Consider the following 18350-nt stretch of genomic DNA (forward strand, 5'->3'; position numbering starts at 1 on the left):
CATGGGCGCTGATCCATTCCGTTGGAAGGAGCTTAGATTGTGGCGAGGCGGTGCAGAGGGGCGGGCTGCGCGGTTCCTGGTCTCCACCTTTCTTGCCGTTTGCCTCGTTGGTACCATGTCCAGTTGGCCACTTGAACAGCTGGGCAGCCTTTGGTGGACTGGTTTGATGGACATTTGCGTATAGTGCACTCGAATTGCATCATAGGGTGCACGGAACGACAGTTGTTGTTGTGTGGCTAACACAACTGCTCGTTGTTGAAGTCCATCATCCACCTGGGCACTGGCTTCTGCCGTCACAGGTCCCCCAAGGCCCACAGGCCGTGGCCGAGAGAACCGGTCCTCACAACCGCCTTTTCCCGCTCACTCGGCAGACCCGCTGCGTTTATATGGGTAGGATCCCCGGCGGTGCGGTTGTCTGTAGCACTAGGGGGTGGCGGTCCTGGATGCTCTCGTTGACGTCGTTTCTGGTGCAAGCTGTGTGCCAACCCATAGTCGACTGGCGCGTCGCACTACCATCCATGTGAAGTACAAGTACTGCAGCAAGCAGCCTGCTCAGACCCAACCACACCATATTCAGTCATCCTCATCCTCAGTCTCTACTCGACAACTCTAGCAAATCCACCATGACCGGTATCTGCGCCATCTCCAGTGTTGCAAAGGCAAAGATTCGGGAGAAGGCCCACGGCGAGCCCCAGCCAGAGCTCGTGTTCATGCGGTACAACCTGGTGAGCATTTCATTTGCCCACCGTACCCCTTCCGGCGGCTCCATCACTAACACTGTGCAGCCCCACGTTCCCTATATCAGGACATGCGGGGAGACACTCGACAAGCTTGGTCGCGCCCACTCGAGCGAGGAGGCAATAGCGATTATACGAGCCTACATCGAGCCCCAGGTTCTCGACAAGAAGCGAGGGCAGCCGCGGTGGTCACTGACTACTCTAGAGCACAGCGTGAGTTGTGTGTGTGGCAGGTGGTGGCTGGGGGCTGACCCCGAACAAAGACGCCCAGCTGGCACCATGAAATGCAGATTGTCCGTGAAGCTTTCGACATTGACACGGGTGTCGAGGGTAACGGAATGGGACCCAGTTCAATGTCCGCGGGCAGAGGGTGTGTGATAAACTAGACCTGACAGTGTAGTCTCAGTTGGTCCTGTTTGTACGTTTGTATTCTTCTTGTATACTGGCATATCTGTATCTGTCGCAACCTGCGCAAAGCCCAATCGCCACGGAGAGACCAATCACACAAGGGTTCCTAGAACGCCTTTGTCGTGTTTACTACTAGGCCGTCAGCCAACGCGCCCAAAAAAATGTGACATGGGACGCGCGTGTCAGTTGGATTACCCTTTTGACTTTGCTCTCTCTTGCGGGGTCACTTGATGAGCCTGGTATACAGGAGGTGTTGATGTGTGCAAGGTTTAAAAAGGTTACTGCGGGCGGCACAATGAAATGGACGCAAAACGGGGGTGAATGACGTACAGCCATCCCACGGCGCCACGGCCCACCACCCACGGTCCCCGCCCGCCCGCCCAGGGGAATTCCCGCACGCGCGCACGCTCCCCCTCTCTCCCTTGCACGTTGGCCCCGCTCTCTCTTGTCCTACCCACTGCGCAACATGAAATGTGTGAATCTCACACTCACCCTCCCTTTCTCCCTCTTCCCATCTCTCCATCCACCATTCACATAATACATACACATTCATCCTCCCACCACCTCGTCCCCCCGCGTCTCGCGCGCTACGGCAACGACGGCAGCGACGGCAACGACGGCAACATGCCCGACTCTGACGACGGCCTCGGCCGGGTCTGGTCCAACTTTAGCCTCTCGTCCCTCTCCCCTACGTGGGATGTGGCGCCAGACAAGGTGTTCGCCTTGAACGCGACTACCACCCCGCTGTCCAGTGTCAACAATGTCGCATTCACTACCCCTCAGAACGCAGTTCTCCAGGGCCAGTGGGTCTTGGTGAAAAACGCCACTGCGTCGTCGACAAGCTCGTCGACAAACGGAACCTTGTCGTCAAACGACACGGTGACGGCGACAGCATCCAACGACACGTTGCCTCAAGTGACCATTGCGTACCACGGAACCGACTGCTACTTTACGGCCGACGTCACACCCGCAAATACCTCGGGCGACAGGGTCGGCTACCTCATGATCGACGGCAAGCTGTACGCCAACGCATCAGACCCGTGGGACCCGACAGACGACTTGATCTCCACCGACGGCTTGGCATACGGTGGCCACACGGCGTCCTTCAACGTCGACTCGGACTTTGTCGGGAAGATTGTCTTCAAGAGTTTTGCGTACACGTCCTACACCGAGACCCTCAAGTGAGCCATTCGTGTGACCCAGGAAGCGGAAACATGCTGACAGTGCAGCACGTCTGCGACCATTGACGAGGAGCGACCCAACGAGACCTGGAGCTTTCTGGACGGCACACAGGCAAACGGCCGAAACGCTTCCATGCAGTATGCGGGGACGTGGAAGCCAGAAATACTCGAGGCGAACATTGGTACGTCTGCTACTGGTTGAGCTACACCCAGAGCGAGAGACAGGTCCTCGCTGGCAACCTCCCCCTACAGGCACTGACACTTTCCAGACTACACGACCACAATTCGGTACACGAGCCTTGCAAGTAGCGGGACGGGTGCTTCCGTCAGCATGGCTCTTCCCATAAATGCGACGCGCTTTGTGTTGTGGGGCGGTCGAGGGATGAACTACACTTCCATCAAGGTTGAGACGACACCGCCCCTCCCGGAATACAATGGGACCGTCACCCTCAACATTACTTGGGACGACATCATTCCCGAGACCCGGCTGTTCAATGCCCGCCTTGACCCGGGGCAAAGGTACACGCTGCAAATTACGCCAGCCCTGTGGGAAGGCACACAGTCCGCGCCGTCTGCGTTTGGCGCCCGTTTGACCCGCATCGGCCTGTTCTCTGCTGTCAAGTGAGTATCTTTCAAGCCCGAGTCCGATGCTGACGCCTAGCAGCACCACCACCACCCAGACAAACAACACGACCCCGGTTGTCGTCCCTCCCGACACGACGAGCGACCCGCCCAGCAAGTCTCACACAGGGGCCATTGCTGGCGGTGTCGTGGGCGGCGTGGTCGCCCTTACGCTCTTGCTAGGTCTGGTCTTCTTCCTCGGGCGGCGGCGTCGGCCGGTCAGCCGTGCCGAGTCCGAGGACGGCATGGCCATGGAGAAGCAGCCCCGCCACAGCGTCGAGTCGGAGAGCCGGAGCGTATCCGTGGTCGAGGACGGGGCCGCACAGGTGCCGGCGACAGTTGTCCCCTTTGAGCACATTGCCTCGCCAGTACCCACGGAGCCGGCCCTCCACCGCGAACCGTCCGTGGCGACACTCAACCGCGAGGCGTCAGAGGCGACACTGAGCCGCGCGCACCAGATGAAGCAGCAGCTCATCTTGGGCATCCCGCCGCCGAGGTCGCAGCCCCTCTCGCCCATGGGAAGCGAGTCGCACGAGAGGCTCTTGTCTGCTGCCATGGCTCAGAACGGTTATGGCGGCCAAAACACTTCTGGTGGAGGTGGTGGTGCGAGCCCGACAGAGGGCACGTCTACGCAGCCATACAGCGACAGCCCAGGTCCTTCGCCGGTCACGCCAAAGGGCGTCCGTCCCATCCTTCCCGTGCTCCGCATGCCGCAGGAGTCATTCGAAGACCACCACCCGGCCGAGCCGCTGTCCGCACAGCGCGTTGCGTTTGACCAGGACGCAGGGCGTATCGACGAGACGGTCGAGCTCCTCCCGCCCTCGTACAACCCCGAATGGGAGTCGACGTACCGCGCCACCGACTCGAGCTCGACGCTGCCGACCCCGACCCAGCTGTCGGCCCTGTCCCAGCGTTCGCACTTGACCCAGCTGACGGCCTTGACCACCCGCTCCGAGCCCCTCTCCCCATCCCATTCTCCAGCCACGAACCCGAGTAGCGACCACTCGGCGGCCTAAGTGGCCAACAACGGCTCAACGGCTGGGCTGGAGCCACCATGTAAATACCGCCGCGTTAGGACATGAAGAACGACGGACGCTTTGGTCTGTGTGTGTGTGTATGTGTGTGTGTGACGAGAAGAGCTGCTTTTTCTGTTTGTAGGTAAAACACATACTAGATTGTACTATTCGTAAAATGTACAGGTTATTTGGAAGGTGAAGGTGTCGCAGCAAAACACTTTACTGTAAGGAGAAGGTAGCAAAGTTGGGCAGCATGGGTCGCTGGGCGCCTGTGGACCGATGTAGCGGGTCGGCGGGACTGTTGGCTAGTGCACGGCGATGTTGCAGCGCACGGTGGGGCGTACGGGTACCGGGTGGGCAGCACTTGCACTCACTCACTCACTTTTGCAAGGGAGGTGACTTGGTGTCGGTACACACGCAGGATACGACGTTATATGAGTGTGTGATGAATATGACACACCCCGAACGACAGGTCAGAGCTATCCGAACAAGTCTGCGAACCACGCCGAACTCCGGTGCTGCCGAACAGCAGTACAACGGTACAGCGGGGACTCAAATCTCGGCCACTGCAGCTCTGGCCGCATGGCCCGAAAGCAGTCGTGGGTGAATGCGGCGGCGCGGCGTAAGCCTGCCTTTAGGGAGCTGTGGAATGCCCGTGTCCGTCACCCAGGTCACCAGAGCAGGGAGGATCACATGGTACATTCCACCATGGGCAGTGCCGTCGTTGGGTGCGTCGAGGCCGTGGACTGGATATCGATGTCGTCCTTTTTGACCGACGACAGCAACACACAGCACGTCGATCTTTCAGGTCTATACAACCGCCTGGCGCCCCTGGTCATCACAACGCTGTTATCTCGATGCTGCGCGCCCGAACACGAACCGAGTCTCGAGCGCGACGCGCCGAGAACAGTGTGCAGGTGATGGGAACACAGACCGTCGTAGAGCCTAATCGGCGCTAGGCCGTGTGCGCATTACGTGTCCGCCGTAAGGCTCTTTCGCGCCGCTTCCACTTATAGACGTAACCCGACCGCCCGACAGCCACGTCGGCGGAGACACGGCCAGAGGCCCAGAGCATGTGGGTCCAATACAGAAGAACGACATGAGTCAGGTGGGCAGGTGAATCCAACTTTGCACCGCGGCGGACGCCGCCCTCTCTCTGTTCTGAGCGCTCACGAGAGGGTCACCAGGGCATCCCCGAGAACATTGTTGTTTATTACGTTCGGCCCGTTTCCTTGGGCGCCTGCATTTGTATCTTGGGTCTATGGAACAGCCCTGGCCCCATGGGGCTCAGGACGCTGGTACGCTGGCCCGCTGGAATCGAGATGCCGCGATGCCGTTTAGAGTGTGCACATGGTGTGTGGTCTGCGAACACACTGCCCGGGGGCGGCGAGAGAGCAGAACCCGCATCTTTGGGTGGCGCATCTGGCGGGCTTGCGCCATTGTCTTAGACCTTGGGCCTTGTCATATGACTTTGCCTGCAGCCAGAGGCCAGAGGGTGAGTGACCGCTGCAGTAAGTAACACAACGTCTAGGCGCTGCGCCATGGAAGCCAGCGTGGTGGCCACACGGTCACACGAGATCCAACGCCCAGCCCAGGTCGGTCGGTTGTTGTAGCAACAGGTGCTAACCGGCATGTGGGCCATGTTGGCGGCGGCGCATACAACGCCTCCCCACTCTTCTCTCCACAGTGATCACTCCCTCCCCCCACCCCTCTCGCGTTTATCGTCTTATTCTTGCTCTCTTCAGCATCTCTCACACCTTTTTTCCTAACAGGTCAGCGACGAGACAGGGCCCTGTCGCGCCGAGCCACTACGACCCACACAACATGTCCACCCCTCAACTGCACCACGGCGAGGAGCACCATGATCTCGCTCCCAACCTCACAAACGTAACGACCATCGAGAAGAAGGACCTCGATGGGACCATCACCGAACTCGGCGTGGACCACAGCCTTGGCCACATTCGCGATACGCATGGTCTCAAGGGCGCAGTGACCAACGAGCGAGAGCTGCACCAAGGCTTCTCCAGTAGGTCGTCGCATGTCACTGGATCACGGGATGGGCTGTACTAACGCTCTCTCCAGTCCCGTCGCTCTTGGCCGTGGCCATCATGTTGGGTGGCGCGTGGGCCAACCTCGTAAGTACGGTAGAACGGGAACGGCGGGGTGACGTACGAGGCTGACCGGGGCCCAACAGTTCAACACACTCGCGCAGACGATTCTCTTTGGAGGGGTAAGCCTGGGCTCGTCAACACGTAGGTTTTGCTGATCGCTCTCCAGTCTGTTTTGCTCCTGTACGGCATCTGGGTGACCGGCTTTGGAGCTATTCTCATTTACCTCTCGGTGAGTGGCAAAAAAACGCGTTCGACGGTGGAGATATCACTGACCGTGCCTAGCTTGCCGAGTTTGCCAGTACCTGGCCCACATCCTCGGGTCCACAGGAATGGGCCTTCCAGCTCTTCCCGCGGCGATTCAAGCGCTTTGCAGTGAGTTGTAAAGCCAGCTGGGAGATAAGCATGCTGAACAGAGCAGTCGTACGGTGTCGCATGGGCCCTGTCGTGCTTGTATCTGTTCGCCACAATGGGCTCGACCATTATCCTGGGTAAGAAGCGATATAGGCTCCAAGCCACACCCACACCACGCGCGGCCCGCATTTGCTAACCGGCCCGCAGCCCGCCAGGTCATCAGTCTCGCGGCGTTCATGCACAAGGACTACGTGCCTACGGCCGCACACATCTGGGCCGTCAACATGGCCATTCTCGTCGTCTGTGGCCTTATCAACCTCTTTGGCGTCAAGGCGATGGACCACCTCCAGATCTTCAGTCTGGTCTGGTTCATCTGCGGCTTCTTTATCTGGCTCATTGTGCCCATCTCCCTCTCCCCCACCAAGGCCACGGCGGCAGAAGTCTTCACTGGAGAACTCAACCTCTCAGGATGGAGCAACTTTGTCGCCTTCATGATTGGCCTGGCAGGTATCATGGCCGGCTATGGCATCCCCGACGCCGTCACCCATCTCGCAGAGGAGACGAACCGCCCTGCCGTCGACCTTCCGCGCGTCATGTGGCTGTCACCTGTTATCTCGCTCGTATCGTGAGTACAATACAAGTTGACTCCTGCGGCACCCCCGCTTACATGCAGTGCCACCGCCATGTGCCTCACCTTCCTCTTCTGTGGCGTTTCGCAGATAACCATGGCCCTCAACCAGACGGGAACACCCTACTTTGACTTTCTCGAGGCGACCGTCAAGAACCAGGCCGGCGTCGTCTGCATGGCCGTCATCCTCATCTACTCGCAGTTTATGGCCTGCTTCCAATGCCAGCTTGCCGTGCGTACATCCTGCTCCTCCCACTTATCTGACAACCAGTCGTCTCGTGTGATATTCACATTCGCCCGTGAGGGTGGCGCTTTCCTGCCCAAGTGGTGAGTTGGAGCCAGTCCATCAGGGCGACGATAAAAGCTGATGAGGAAAGGCTCGGCTCCATCCAAGGACGTTTGCAGGTGCCTGTCTGGGCTATCCTCCTCAACGTCTTCTTCTGCGGCGCTCTTACCCTCATCCTCCTCGGCTCAGAGACGGCCCTCAACGTCTTCCTCAACTGCACTGGAACGTTCGCACTGGTCGTCTACGGTACGTCATAACTTCCTCCCCCACTCCCGTTGTTTGTCGTCTGACATTCGTCGCAGTGCCCCTCATTGTCATGAGTCTGATCAAGGGCCGCCGCTTCCCCCGCGGCGCATTCTTCCTCGGGAAATGGGGCTGGTTCGTCAACATTGCCGCTGTCGTGTACATGCTCTTTGTCGTCATCTTCTTCCACTTTCCGTACTTCAAGAGGTGGACTCCCGAGTACTTCAACTACAACATCGCCATTGTTCCGGGCGTCATGCTCATTGGGCTGCTGTGCTGGTTCATCTCCGGGCGCAAGCACTATATCATCCACCGCAACATGGACGATGTCGAGGGTACCATGTAGTGCCCCAGGTCTCGGGGCCGCCTCCTGAACAGGCAGGTTGGACACTGTTGACGATGACGGCTGGAGGCGGACACTTTGTCCGTCCCTCCCATGAGAGACGTGTACTGTTGTGTTAATATAGTTGTGGATGCGAAAGGTCGAAGTCTAACGATTTACTATTTTTCACGCTGGAGCAAGGAGAACGCCAAGAGTCACCGTCTCGCTTCATCCACAGTGGGATTGCACTGTCCTAGCGATCGATACTGTACCGGCCAACTGACAGTGTTAATCAAGCTGTGTACATAGAGGAACAATTTTTCCTGATTTTCGGCCCACTTTCCTCTTAATATCCGCGACCGAGATCTCATCGTCCCCCCAGAGCAGAGGACACATGGAACGGATCCTATCCCAGCGTCCCAGCGCCTGACTGCTCCGCCGCGGGTATTCCACTCCAACGTACCTCCAGGTCTGGTGAATCCTGCGTCTACCTAGTACTGCATATCATTCATCGTGTCACCGTCAACTCGCAGGTACATACGTCCAGATCCTCCTACTTGTGCACTTCGCCAAGTCAGCAACCGCCAACTCTGCGCCTCACACGTCGCACTTACAGTCCAGAACCACACGGCCCGATATCTTTCCAGCTTTCAGGTCATCGAGCGTCTGGTTGAGCTGGTCAAACGGCCTGATCTCGATAGGACAAGTGACCTTGCCTGACGCCACGATCTGGAGGGCCTCGATAGCTTCCTTTCGGTTTCCGACGTTTGAACCCTTGAGCTTCTTCTTGAGCATGACCGTGTCCCGCACATCGCAGTGGATCTTGGCACCTCCGTGGGGCAAACCGACAGCCACTACGGTTCCCGTGGGACGAATGTACTGCATAGCCGTCTCGTATGCCTCTGGCCGGGGCGAGGTGATGACCGCCCCCTGTGGGCCGAGGCCGTCAGTCGTGGCGGCCTTGATTGCCTTGACGATATCGTCAGTCTGCTTAAAGTCGACCCAGGCATCGGCGCCGAGCGTCTCGCAAAGTGCCTTCTTGTCTGCGCCCGTGTCGACAGCGATGGTGCGGTAACCCATATACTTGGCGTACTGCAGCGCAAGGCACCCCAGACCGCCACCGGCACCCGGGAGGGCGACCCAGTCACCTGCCTTGCACCCCATCTCCTTGACCGCCTTGTACGTTGTGACACCAGCACACAGGATCGGGGCAGCATGAGCGAGGTCAAGGCCCTCGGGGATAGGCGTGAGCTGGGACGTGTATGAGACGGCACTGTGACGTTAGACAAATGAAGAGGCGTCGGTTAGCCAACTCACTACTGCTGAAAAGTACCATCGACATGCCGACCGGACCACTTCATGTGGGCGCACAGCATGTCGTGGCCATCAAGGCAAAACTCGCACTGGTTGCAGGTATCGGCAATAAACTTGATGCCGACTGGAGGAGTCAGTTGGTATTTAACGGCGCAATGGCGCAACGGCGCAACGCAACCTACCCTTGTCGCCCACCTTGAGCTTGGAGAGGGGGTCGTTGATGGCCACGATCTCGCCAGCTCCCTCGTGTCCGACGACCTTTGGGTCGTTCAGCGTAAAGCACAGACCAAGGAGCTGGGTATCCGAGTGACAGACTCCCGAGTATGCCAGACGAACGAGCGCTTCCCCTGTGATACTGGTCAGGTCGCACGCCCAGCTGGTCCGCTTACCTGGTTTGAGATTCTCGGGCTGCACGACTGGGTGCTCGATAATCTTGGCCCCTGTCTCGGGCGTGTCCGACATGGCGACGCGTTGGGTCTTTGGTATCTCAGAGATGGAGCCCATGGTGGATAACTGCAGAGTGCGAGCTTGAATCAAGGGGAACAGGAGCAGAGCTCACACACACCCATATATACTTATCTTCGTTTACCCGTGGGGGTTCGGTGTCTTCTTGGACCGACCAGCCTGGGGTCCTCGACGGTTGGTGTGTGGGGCAACGTGTGCTTGAATGCCGGATTCCGCCACGACGCGAGGTCATGTGAGTGGGGGATCCGGACGGCCGCCGTTGACGGTGCGCCATTGACAACTCGTGGCCTCGGCGGGCCTGCGGAAGCTGCGAAGTACCCACACCTCGCTGACTCGGTGGCGCGCTGGCAAATCGCCACGGCTGCGAAAATCAGCCACGACACAGCTGTCTGTTGATCGGCTGACGGATGTGGGCAGTCCGCCGGCGTATGCAACCGCCCACAAACATGGAAAGGTGCGTGCATGCCTAGATTCTATGCGCATCGTCTCCATACTCGCCGCCAATTCTAATCAAAACAGTTATGCTAGGTCGCAAGAAAGTGTAAAAATGTGGTCAATCGTGACCAACGACTCGTGGTGGGTGCGGGGATCTTTAACGGCGCTCCTTGACGAACAGCTGGAGCACGACGAAACTGGCGATAATAAAGATGCCAAACACGACAACGAGGAGGGCCGTGTCTGGGAACCAGAAGGCCTGGGCGTGGAAACCAAACGATGAGAGGACTGGTGTGGGTTAGTGGCATATACAGAAGCATGAACCCACTGGTTGCGCTTGGCACCTGGATGTCGAGGCCAAACTTGTGTTCAATGAGCTGGAGGTAACGCAGCTCGTTAACAAGCAGCGCCTCGTACGCAGCGTGGAAGAATGAAAGAGTCAACATCCACTTGAAACCGTCCGGGACGCGGTCATAGTTCATCAAGAGACCAGCGAAGAGAAGGCTGATTGTCAGTGACCCACACCTTACGACGAGCAACTCACTTGTAAAGCATGACAAGCGAGCCCAAGAGGTTGGCCACGCCCGAGTCCGCGACGGCGACCGAGAGGAAGAGAATAATGCTTGCGGCCGCTAGGTTGAAGAGGATGAGGATCATGATAAACTTCCAGAAGCAGCTGAACTCCGGGTTCAGACCAGCAAGGCCGTACACGATGGAGCCGAGCACAAACGGAGGGACGACACGCAGCGGGACAATATCGAACATGACCTTGGAGATGAAGTAGGCAGCTGGGGTGTAATAGCCGTTGGCACTGAATAGTTAGTGAGGGACGATGGAAAGAATAACTCACCGCTCGCGCATAAACAACATCCGCTCGTTTGCAAAGATGCCCAGGGACGACAAGGTCGAGAATCCAAAGAGCGAGAGGATGAAGAGGAAGAGACCAAGGCGGTTCTGGAAACCAGGAATGTCGTTTGTGACGCCATAGAAGAAGAAACCGCACAGGAGCGCGACAACAACAGCCACGGCATAGTGGGCGGCCATGAGCATCGGGTTGCGGTACAAGTTCTTGAACGCGCGGCTGGATAGAATCTTGAACTGGGTCCAAAAGCTCGCCTTCTTGTAGCCCCTGAGAAGACCCATCTCCTCGACCACATCGCGATCGCCAGTCGTGATACCGTCTGCGGGCTCACCAGCCTCGATACGGGTGATCTCCGCCTCAACAATCTTTGCTCCGTCGCTGGCACGGGTGGCAAGGACGAGAGCAGCCAGAGCTTCGGGGATGGCATTCGGGTCGGCACCTGTGGCCGGCGTGCTGGCACCCGATGACGTGGAGAAGGCACCCAGGAGACGCGCTGCCTTGGTTTGGACACCAGAAGGACGCTCCGTAGATTCAACACCAGTTGAAGGCGAAGCAAAACCAGTCTCGGGATCGTCGTTGCCACCGCCAGATGACGATGGCTCAATTGCCGGCGTGTCCGATCCACTAGCTGTGGGCTTGCGAGCGTCACCCGAAGCCTCGACAGTGAGGTCAATGACATAGTCGGCAATGTTGTAGCCTGGCGGACAGGGGTAGCCGATGGCCTCAAAGTGAGACACAGCCTTGGTTGCCTCGCCAGAGTAAACGAGCTGGCCCTTGGCGAGAACAAGGAGGCGGTCAAAGAGGGCAACAATGTTGGACTGGGGCTGGTGGATGGTGAAGATGACGGTGCGGTTGTACTGCTTGGCAAGAGTCTTGAGAGCATCAATCACGTTGTAAGCGTTGTACGAATCGAGACCCGAAGTGGGCTCGTCGAGGAACAGGATCGATGGGCCAGTAACAAGCTCGCAGGCAATCGACACGCGACGCTTCTCGCCGCCAGAGATGGAGCGCTTGCCGCTCTCGCCAATGCGCGAGTCCCTAATACCAAGAATGCCGAGCTCGTTCATGGTCTCGAGGGTGCGGTAGACCTTTGCTTCGTAGCTCATGTCCCTGGGGAGACGGAGGAGCGCAGAGTAGAGGACTGTTTCGTAGACAGTGAGAGTGGGCAGGAGTGTGTCCTCTTGGTCCACATAACCAACGACACGGCGGAAAGTAGTACTGTCAAGCTCGCGGCTATTGACGTACATGTCGCCAGTGACCTTGCCGGTCTTGGCCTTGTGGGCGAGAATGTCGAGAAGAGTCGACTTGCCCGCGCCCGACGCACCCATGATGGCAAGAATCTCTCCTGGGCGAACGGTTCCAGTCACATGCGACAGGACGGCCTTGCCAGTTGGGAGAGTGTAGGAAATGTTGGAGAAATGAAGGGTGGCAGGAACGTGGTCGGACATGAGCTTGGCTGCCTCGTCCTCGGGAAGCTTGACACCGGCGAGACCGTCACCACGGCCGTTTGTGCGGTTCACGTACCAGAGCACTGGACCTGTTAGCCTGTTGCAAACGGTCTATGGCGGAAAACTCACTGATAACCATGCCAAGGAATACAGCGACTGCCAGAGCAGCACTCAACGCAACCATGGACGAGTTGTCGCGCTTTGGAGGCGGGTTGTAGCCTGGCACCTGGCTGTAGTGGAGACACTCGCCAGACTCGCAGTCGAGGGTAATGGAGCTGTCACCAAAGATGTCGTTGATGAGCTGGTTCATTGCGGGCTCCTCAAATGAGCAGCCCTGGCCAGTGATACACTTGAAGTCGGCAGGGCCCTTGACCTCCTCGTTGAGAAAGTCGTCAATGTCTGGGAGTTAGGGATGCGAAATAGCATGCAAACTCACTGACGCTGCCGTTCTCTCCACAAAGGAAGCGATCGGCAATACACGCGCACTCAATCTTCTCACATGCGTAGTGAGTTTCGTTGGTGTTGGCATTGTCCACGGACGACCAGCTACACTGGTCAAGCTTGCAGTAGAACGACTCGATACGGTCGACCCAAAATTGGAAACTGCACGAGCCAAGCTCGTCGCTAGGTTCCATGTTGTCCTCGAGGAATCCAAAGCCCAGTCCTCCATTGACAAACGACGCGTTTCCCGTGGGACCACCGGAGGTACAGCTGAAAGTGACCTGGGGAGGCTTGTTGTCGGGAATCGTGTCAATGATCTTGCGGTTGGTGACATCGCACATCTGGAAGTTCTGCTCAATGGCAAGACCGCCTTTGTAGCAAACCATCGGGTTCTCTTCCTCATCATCATCGTCGGGGACAGAGCCACCGGATGGTGGAACCACGCCGTCGATGGGGTTGCGAAGCTTGAACCCGGCGCACGACTGATCGTCCTTACACACTGCGTTCCGTCAACCGCTGGTTACCAACCAGGCTTCTCGGGACGTACCGTTGCAGTTTATGCCGCCCCACCCATCCTTGCACTCGCACAGCTTGCCGTCAGGGCGGGGGAACCGCGCGTCGCCATCGGTGAGGGCACCACACACTACCAAACGTCAGCCACATGTCACATATCTTGTCGACTGAGCCCAACGCACGTGGTGTGAGACAGTCTTGGCCACCAAAGCCGGGCGGGCACTTGCACTGCCCGTCATAGCGATTACAGTCACCAAACTGGCCGCAGTTGAATGCAGGAAGAAGGCAGTTGAAGCACGGAGGACACTCTCCAGGCTTGTTCGGGCGCTTGGGCGGTATCTGCACCGATCAGCCGACGTGTAGAGGAGGAGGAAGGTACCGGCGGACGCGGCCGATTGTCGGGCGGCAAACACGTGCGAGGTATCGCTAAACTCACTGTTGTCATGTTGCCCCATGCAACCTGGGGCGAAGAGGAGCCGACGTCGCGGAGATCGCGCAGCTCGGCGGTCGCGCCAACGCGTCTGTCGATGCCCCCCACAGAGCGATACTTGGGGGCACTGCTGGCCGACGCCATGGCCGCGAACATGATGGCGGAGAGGGAGAACCGCATGATGTGGTTCGCCGTGGGCGCAGAGGTCCTAATGAATGCGAGTGGTGTTATGCGGAGTTGATGAGATGGATGAGATGGACGAAGGAAGCGTCAAGGCGATCAGTGAACCCCAAAGCAGCAGCCGGACGTCACCGTATGAGCAACCGGGTGGCGTCTGGCGGGACCAATTTAAGGTGGCCGGTCGAATATACGTCATTGTCCAATACACTTTCCTAATGAGGACACAGTTCCTAATAAGGGCCAGAGTAGTACTGCCTCTGCCCCACTGGCCACTGGCAAGTATTTCTGTATGGCCATGCATGATGATAGGTCTCTGTTTATCCTCTCATCGCACAGAGATTACAGAGACTCCACTACCAGCTGTTTGAGATTGATCCGAGATCCGAGACGACGGTCCATGGCAATGTCTCTGTGATCGGTGAACACCGATAATCCGAGAGTGTTGGATTGGAGACCCCGCACCGTTCACGATAAGCACGCCATGCAGGCAAGACATGAGGATCATGGCCAGGTGTCGTCGTCGTCGTCATTGAACATTCTCGTCCTTCTAATACATCTACGTATGATACGTCTGGTAAGTAACATCGTCTCTGGATACACTAACCCACAGCTCACATGACCCATACCGCGCCGCAGCCGTCCAGCGAGAAGACGGAGGGCCGACACGGGCGACCTCGCTGGTCAGCTCGGGATCGCGGTCTCCAGGAGCATCCAGTGCGCATCGCCATCCTTGGAGTGGGATATGCTGGTACAACTGGTGAGTTCCGTGGGCTGGACTCATCCTCTGACTCCCAAGCCGCGATATCCCTTTCGCAAGTCCCAGGACTGCATGTCGAGTTGTTTGACGCAGCAAGTGAGCTGCGCGAGATCGGAGCGTCTATTGGTATCCAGCCATGTGCCCTCAGATGCCTTGAGAAGCTGGGGCTCGGCCAGGAAGTGGACGCCCTAGCCTACCGACACGGCGAGTACCCCCTGGTAAGCCCATATACAACTTGCGCGGCTGTTAACGGGGCCACAGATCCATCGACACTGGAGAACGGGAACAGTGTACCCGACACCCCCACAGGCTTCGCGTCCGGAACACCTACAGATGGCACGTTTTGCTCGCGCACACTTACACAAGCTCCTTGTGAAGCACGCAGAGGAGAAAGCCGGCCCCGTCCGTCTCCTTAAACGTGTTGCTGCAGTCAAGTCGAGTGTTGAGGGTGTCAGGGTGCGCTTCGAGGATGGGACAGAGTGGTCGGGTGACATGGTTATTGGCGTGAGTCTTAGCTGGCTCTCTACAGAAAATTGTGTCGCTGATAAGTCACAGTCGGACGGTATCCGCTCACCTACTCGCGCTAGCTTTTACCCAGACTACAAGATTGGACGAGGCGTGAGCGTCACCCTGCGTGGCGTGTTCCCAACGTCAGTTCTCGAGGACGCTGGCATTCAATTGCCGCCAGAACCATGCCACTGGCCCGGCCCCGACCGCTCGTTGTTCACGTCTCCTTTAAGTGAGTCCCGTACGTTAATGTACATGAGCTGACCCACACAGAACCCGGTCTCTTCACCCTCGTCGCCTTTGTCCCCACCAGGCTAATCCCCGGCGCCGATATTGTGGGATGGGGTGCAGCCACGGAGGTCACGGATCTCGCCTCAGTCTTCAAGGGTTGGTACCCACCGCTGGCCAAACTGTGTGCTGTTGCGCCGCCTCTCAAGATCTATCCCGATTGGAACGGCCCAACATTGCCGTCACTCACTGTTGGAGGACGCGTTGCGCTCCTCGGGGACGCGGGACACTGTCATGGCGGCGCGTTTGCAGCGGGCGGGACGCTTGCCATTGAGGATGGATACACGCTCGGTCTTTGTGTCGACGAAGTGGCACAGCGAGCTGCTCTGGAGGGCCGACCAATGGAGGGCAACGACATTGCCACTGCGCTGTCACTGTTCGACAAGTGTCGACTCCGGCACGTCAACCGCTTGGTGGCTGCAGCCCATAGTCTGAGGGACAGGCGTGCTCAGAAGGACAATCACGTTGCGAGTGAGGCCGAAATTAACGCATACGTAACCACGCACGCCGATGTGGCGTGGCTAGCCGACAACGATGCCGAAGCAGTGTTCGATCAGGTGGTCGCCAATGAGCTGTTAGCCAAAGCAGTCGACGAGTCGCTGGGCCGCGACACTGGTACGGCTGAGGTGTAATACCGTTGTGACTACGCACTACCCGTGGTTCTCATGTGTGAGATCTTGTTTCGCCCGCATGGGTTATCGCGGCCCCGGATCTCGACCATGCCACCCCCGATCTCAACGGTGTCTTTGTTGGCCTGGACTTCGCCAGCACACCGCATTTCACGACGAGAGCCGCTGTCTTTTAATTGAGACTGCCCACTATTCGGGAGCCGTTCGCCGGCTGTTCACATCCATTCATGCCCACAACCCTCTTGGTCCCTACTGTCATCGCCGCGATCTTGATCCAACCCAACCCAATCCAGTTTGCCCTATCTCTCTTCCGTCTGACGGGCTCTCAGTTGAGGCCACTTATACCTAAACATATAATGAATCACACTTACGATACAGCAGTTCCCTTGCAACAATTCGTGCGCAAGATGTTTCACTGCAGCGGCCAATTCCCATGATCAGTGGCACTCGTGGTGGCGCCCGTCGCGATCTCGTTTGTGGCATGTATTTACAGAGCTCAGCCGTGCTGTGCATCCAGTCGTACCCGGTTTTCCGTTGGCCCTTGGTACACTTGTTTGAGAAACAATACCGCACAGAGTCATTTTGTAACTGGCGCATGGGGTCGTGATCGTAAACAGACACGCACCGAGCCTGCGAGTTGCTATTCTCAGACCATGTCGCCACCGCGACGCGTCCCAATCTTTCTCAGTTCCCAGTTGCCCAGTGAGACGCGCTCGCTAAAACACACCCCTCACAGCAGTTCGCAGCCTGGAACTGGGGCACGGTGTGGCACGGCTGTGCACGTTCACGTTGGCACGAACTCTGTCCATAGGATTTGGTTCCAGAGGCTCCGGTTATGAAGGACATGGGCACGTCATACTATAATGCTGTATGTGCGTGGCACAGCCGTGTGATTTTGTCAGTTACGCCTATGAGGCCTGCTGTCTTCACGACCGGATCCTGCAGTCACAAATCCCACACGTCTGCGCAAGGAAACCATAAAAAAACGTAGATTCCGGCACAAATCGCCACATGCGGACTGCATGGTTCAACGTCCCCCGGAATGCATTCATCCTCGCTTCCTTGGTACCCCCTTGGTCTTTCACAATTCCTCTGCCTGTGATGCGGCATAGACCGCAACGAAGTGGGCAGGTACTAGGTGTGACAGACCAAGAATGCATCGGGATAGGCTCGTAATAATATTGGCGGGAATGAGCTTGATTAAGGTGGCGACCGTTTCATGCTGAGGCAGCGCCGTCTTCATTTCTCGTTACCGTGATCGCTGCTGCAGTATTTCGTTAGACCACTGGCCACTGGATCTCATAGGAGCTGACAGAGCATTCCGTCGGTGCCAAGGTCCCAAACCCTCGGCTGTCACTGTGGCAACAAGGCCCCCCAGGCCCCGGGTGTGCTGTCAGATGCGTTTGCATTGTGTCTCGTCCGCTTGCCTTAGTTGACGCACATTGAAATCAATTGCTGTCTTGCGGGTGTCTTTTCGGAGCTTGTGCCAGAGGTCCGACTCTTCTAACTGAAAAATTCCGACTAGTCAAGTGTACAGTGCATAGGGTAAATGGGTAGGTTAACGTCCAGTTCCCCTTACTGTCTGTTCCACCCAAAGGTTTAGGAGCTTTGTGTGGGAACAATTGCTGTTAGTTTTATGTTTACAACGTGTTTACAGTGCGGCTTGGCCTCTTGGCTTTTTGTGTTGAGTTTACGGTACGACGTCTGTGGCATAAAGGGCGGCGAACAAGAGCACCAGAGCATCTAAGCATCCGGCAAAGGTCAGACAGGATTGTCACCATTCCGCGCACGCTCGCCGCTCACATTCCGGTTCCCATGGTTCCAAACCGCCATGTTCGTCGAAACCACACTTAGAGCCCCGCAAACCCCACTGATTAGAGTGGGCAAGACAGAGGCGACGTCCGTATGCTTTACCTAAAGTACGTACGCCACATGCAACGTACATGCTTACCTACGTGGACGTGAATAGAACTCAACCACACTACAGTATATCCGTCAATATGCCCACGTCTCCACTCTGCTCCTTGACGACGGACCTCGGCGCAGTGGGCCTTGAAAGCAAGCGCAGAACAGAAAGTCTCCGGTCGCTGGATCACTGGTGTGAGCCCAAACGTCGTCAGCTCTTGACAAGCGGCGCCCGGCTTCAACCTCCGTCAATAGATGAGCTCGTGTGACTC

At 57.5% G+C, this 18350-nt stretch overlaps 6 protein-coding genes across 6 annotated transcripts; 4 read left to right on the forward strand and 2 right to left on the reverse strand.

Annotated features, from left to right (window-relative positions):
* Window positions 1–623: 623 nt before the first annotated feature.
* EHS24_001331 (uncharacterized protein) lies at window positions 624–1137 on the forward strand (the record flags this gene model as incomplete). The annotated part of the gene is made up of 4 exons (XM_028617131.1): window positions 624–725; window positions 786–950; window positions 1001–1067; window positions 1133–1137. 4 exons carry the CDS (start codon window positions 624–626, stop codon window positions 1135–1137), a joined length of 339 nt encoding a protein of 112 aa, XP_028474438.1.
* A 632-nt stretch (window positions 1138–1769) lies between these two features.
* Window positions 1770–3963, forward strand: EHS24_001332 (uncharacterized protein; the record flags this gene model as incomplete). Its single annotated transcript, XM_028617132.1, has 4 exons — window positions 1770–2326; window positions 2375–2508; window positions 2596–2947; window positions 2991–3963. 4 exons carry the CDS (start codon window positions 1770–1772, stop codon window positions 3961–3963), a joined length of 2016 nt encoding a protein of 671 aa, XP_028474439.1.
* Window positions 3964–5787: 1824 nt separating this feature from the next.
* On the forward strand, window positions 5788–7928 carry EHS24_001333 (uncharacterized protein; the record flags this gene model as incomplete). Its single annotated transcript, XM_028617133.1, has 11 exons — window positions 5788–5989; window positions 6046–6098; window positions 6158–6193; window positions 6241–6303; window positions 6357–6446; window positions 6493–6562; window positions 6633–7050; window positions 7099–7285; window positions 7325–7380; window positions 7431–7585; window positions 7642–7928. The coding sequence occupies 11 exons, from the start codon at window positions 5788–5790 to the stop codon at window positions 7926–7928; spliced, it is 1617 nt and encodes a 538-aa protein (XP_028474440.1).
* A 529-nt stretch (window positions 7929–8457) lies between these two features.
* Window positions 8458–9722, reverse strand: ADH1_1 (alcohol dehydrogenase; the record flags this gene model as incomplete). The annotated part of the gene is made up of 5 exons (XM_028617134.1): window positions 8458–8468; window positions 8519–9177; window positions 9222–9342; window positions 9401–9565; window positions 9608–9722. 5 exons carry the CDS (start codon window positions 9720–9722, stop codon window positions 8458–8460), a joined length of 1071 nt encoding a protein of 356 aa, XP_028474441.1.
* Window positions 9723–10275: 553 nt separating this feature from the next.
* On the reverse strand, window positions 10276–13992 carry EHS24_001335 (uncharacterized protein; the record flags this gene model as incomplete). The annotated part of the gene is made up of 9 exons (XM_028617135.1): window positions 10276–10406; window positions 10447–10622; window positions 10663–10929; window positions 10969–12511; window positions 12558–12827; window positions 12865–13368; window positions 13417–13512; window positions 13565–13721; window positions 13819–13992. 9 exons carry the CDS (start codon window positions 13990–13992, stop codon window positions 10276–10278), a joined length of 3318 nt encoding a protein of 1105 aa, XP_028474442.1.
* A 615-nt stretch (window positions 13993–14607) lies between these two features.
* Window positions 14608–16176, forward strand: EHS24_001336 (uncharacterized protein; the record flags this gene model as incomplete). Its single annotated transcript, XM_028617136.1, has 5 exons — window positions 14608–14749; window positions 14789–14967; window positions 15116–15253; window positions 15305–15488; window positions 15530–16176. The coding sequence occupies 5 exons, from the start codon at window positions 14608–14610 to the stop codon at window positions 16174–16176; spliced, it is 1290 nt and encodes a 429-aa protein (XP_028474443.1).
* Window positions 16177–18350: the final 2174 nt, after the last annotated feature.

The sequence above is a fragment of the Apiotrichum porosum genome, assembly GCF_003942205.1.
Source record: "Apiotrichum porosum strain DSM 27194 chromosome Unknown scaffold_10, whole genome shotgun sequence".
Taxonomy (NCBI): domain Eukaryota; kingdom Fungi; phylum Basidiomycota; class Tremellomycetes; order Trichosporonales; family Trichosporonaceae; genus Apiotrichum; species Apiotrichum porosum.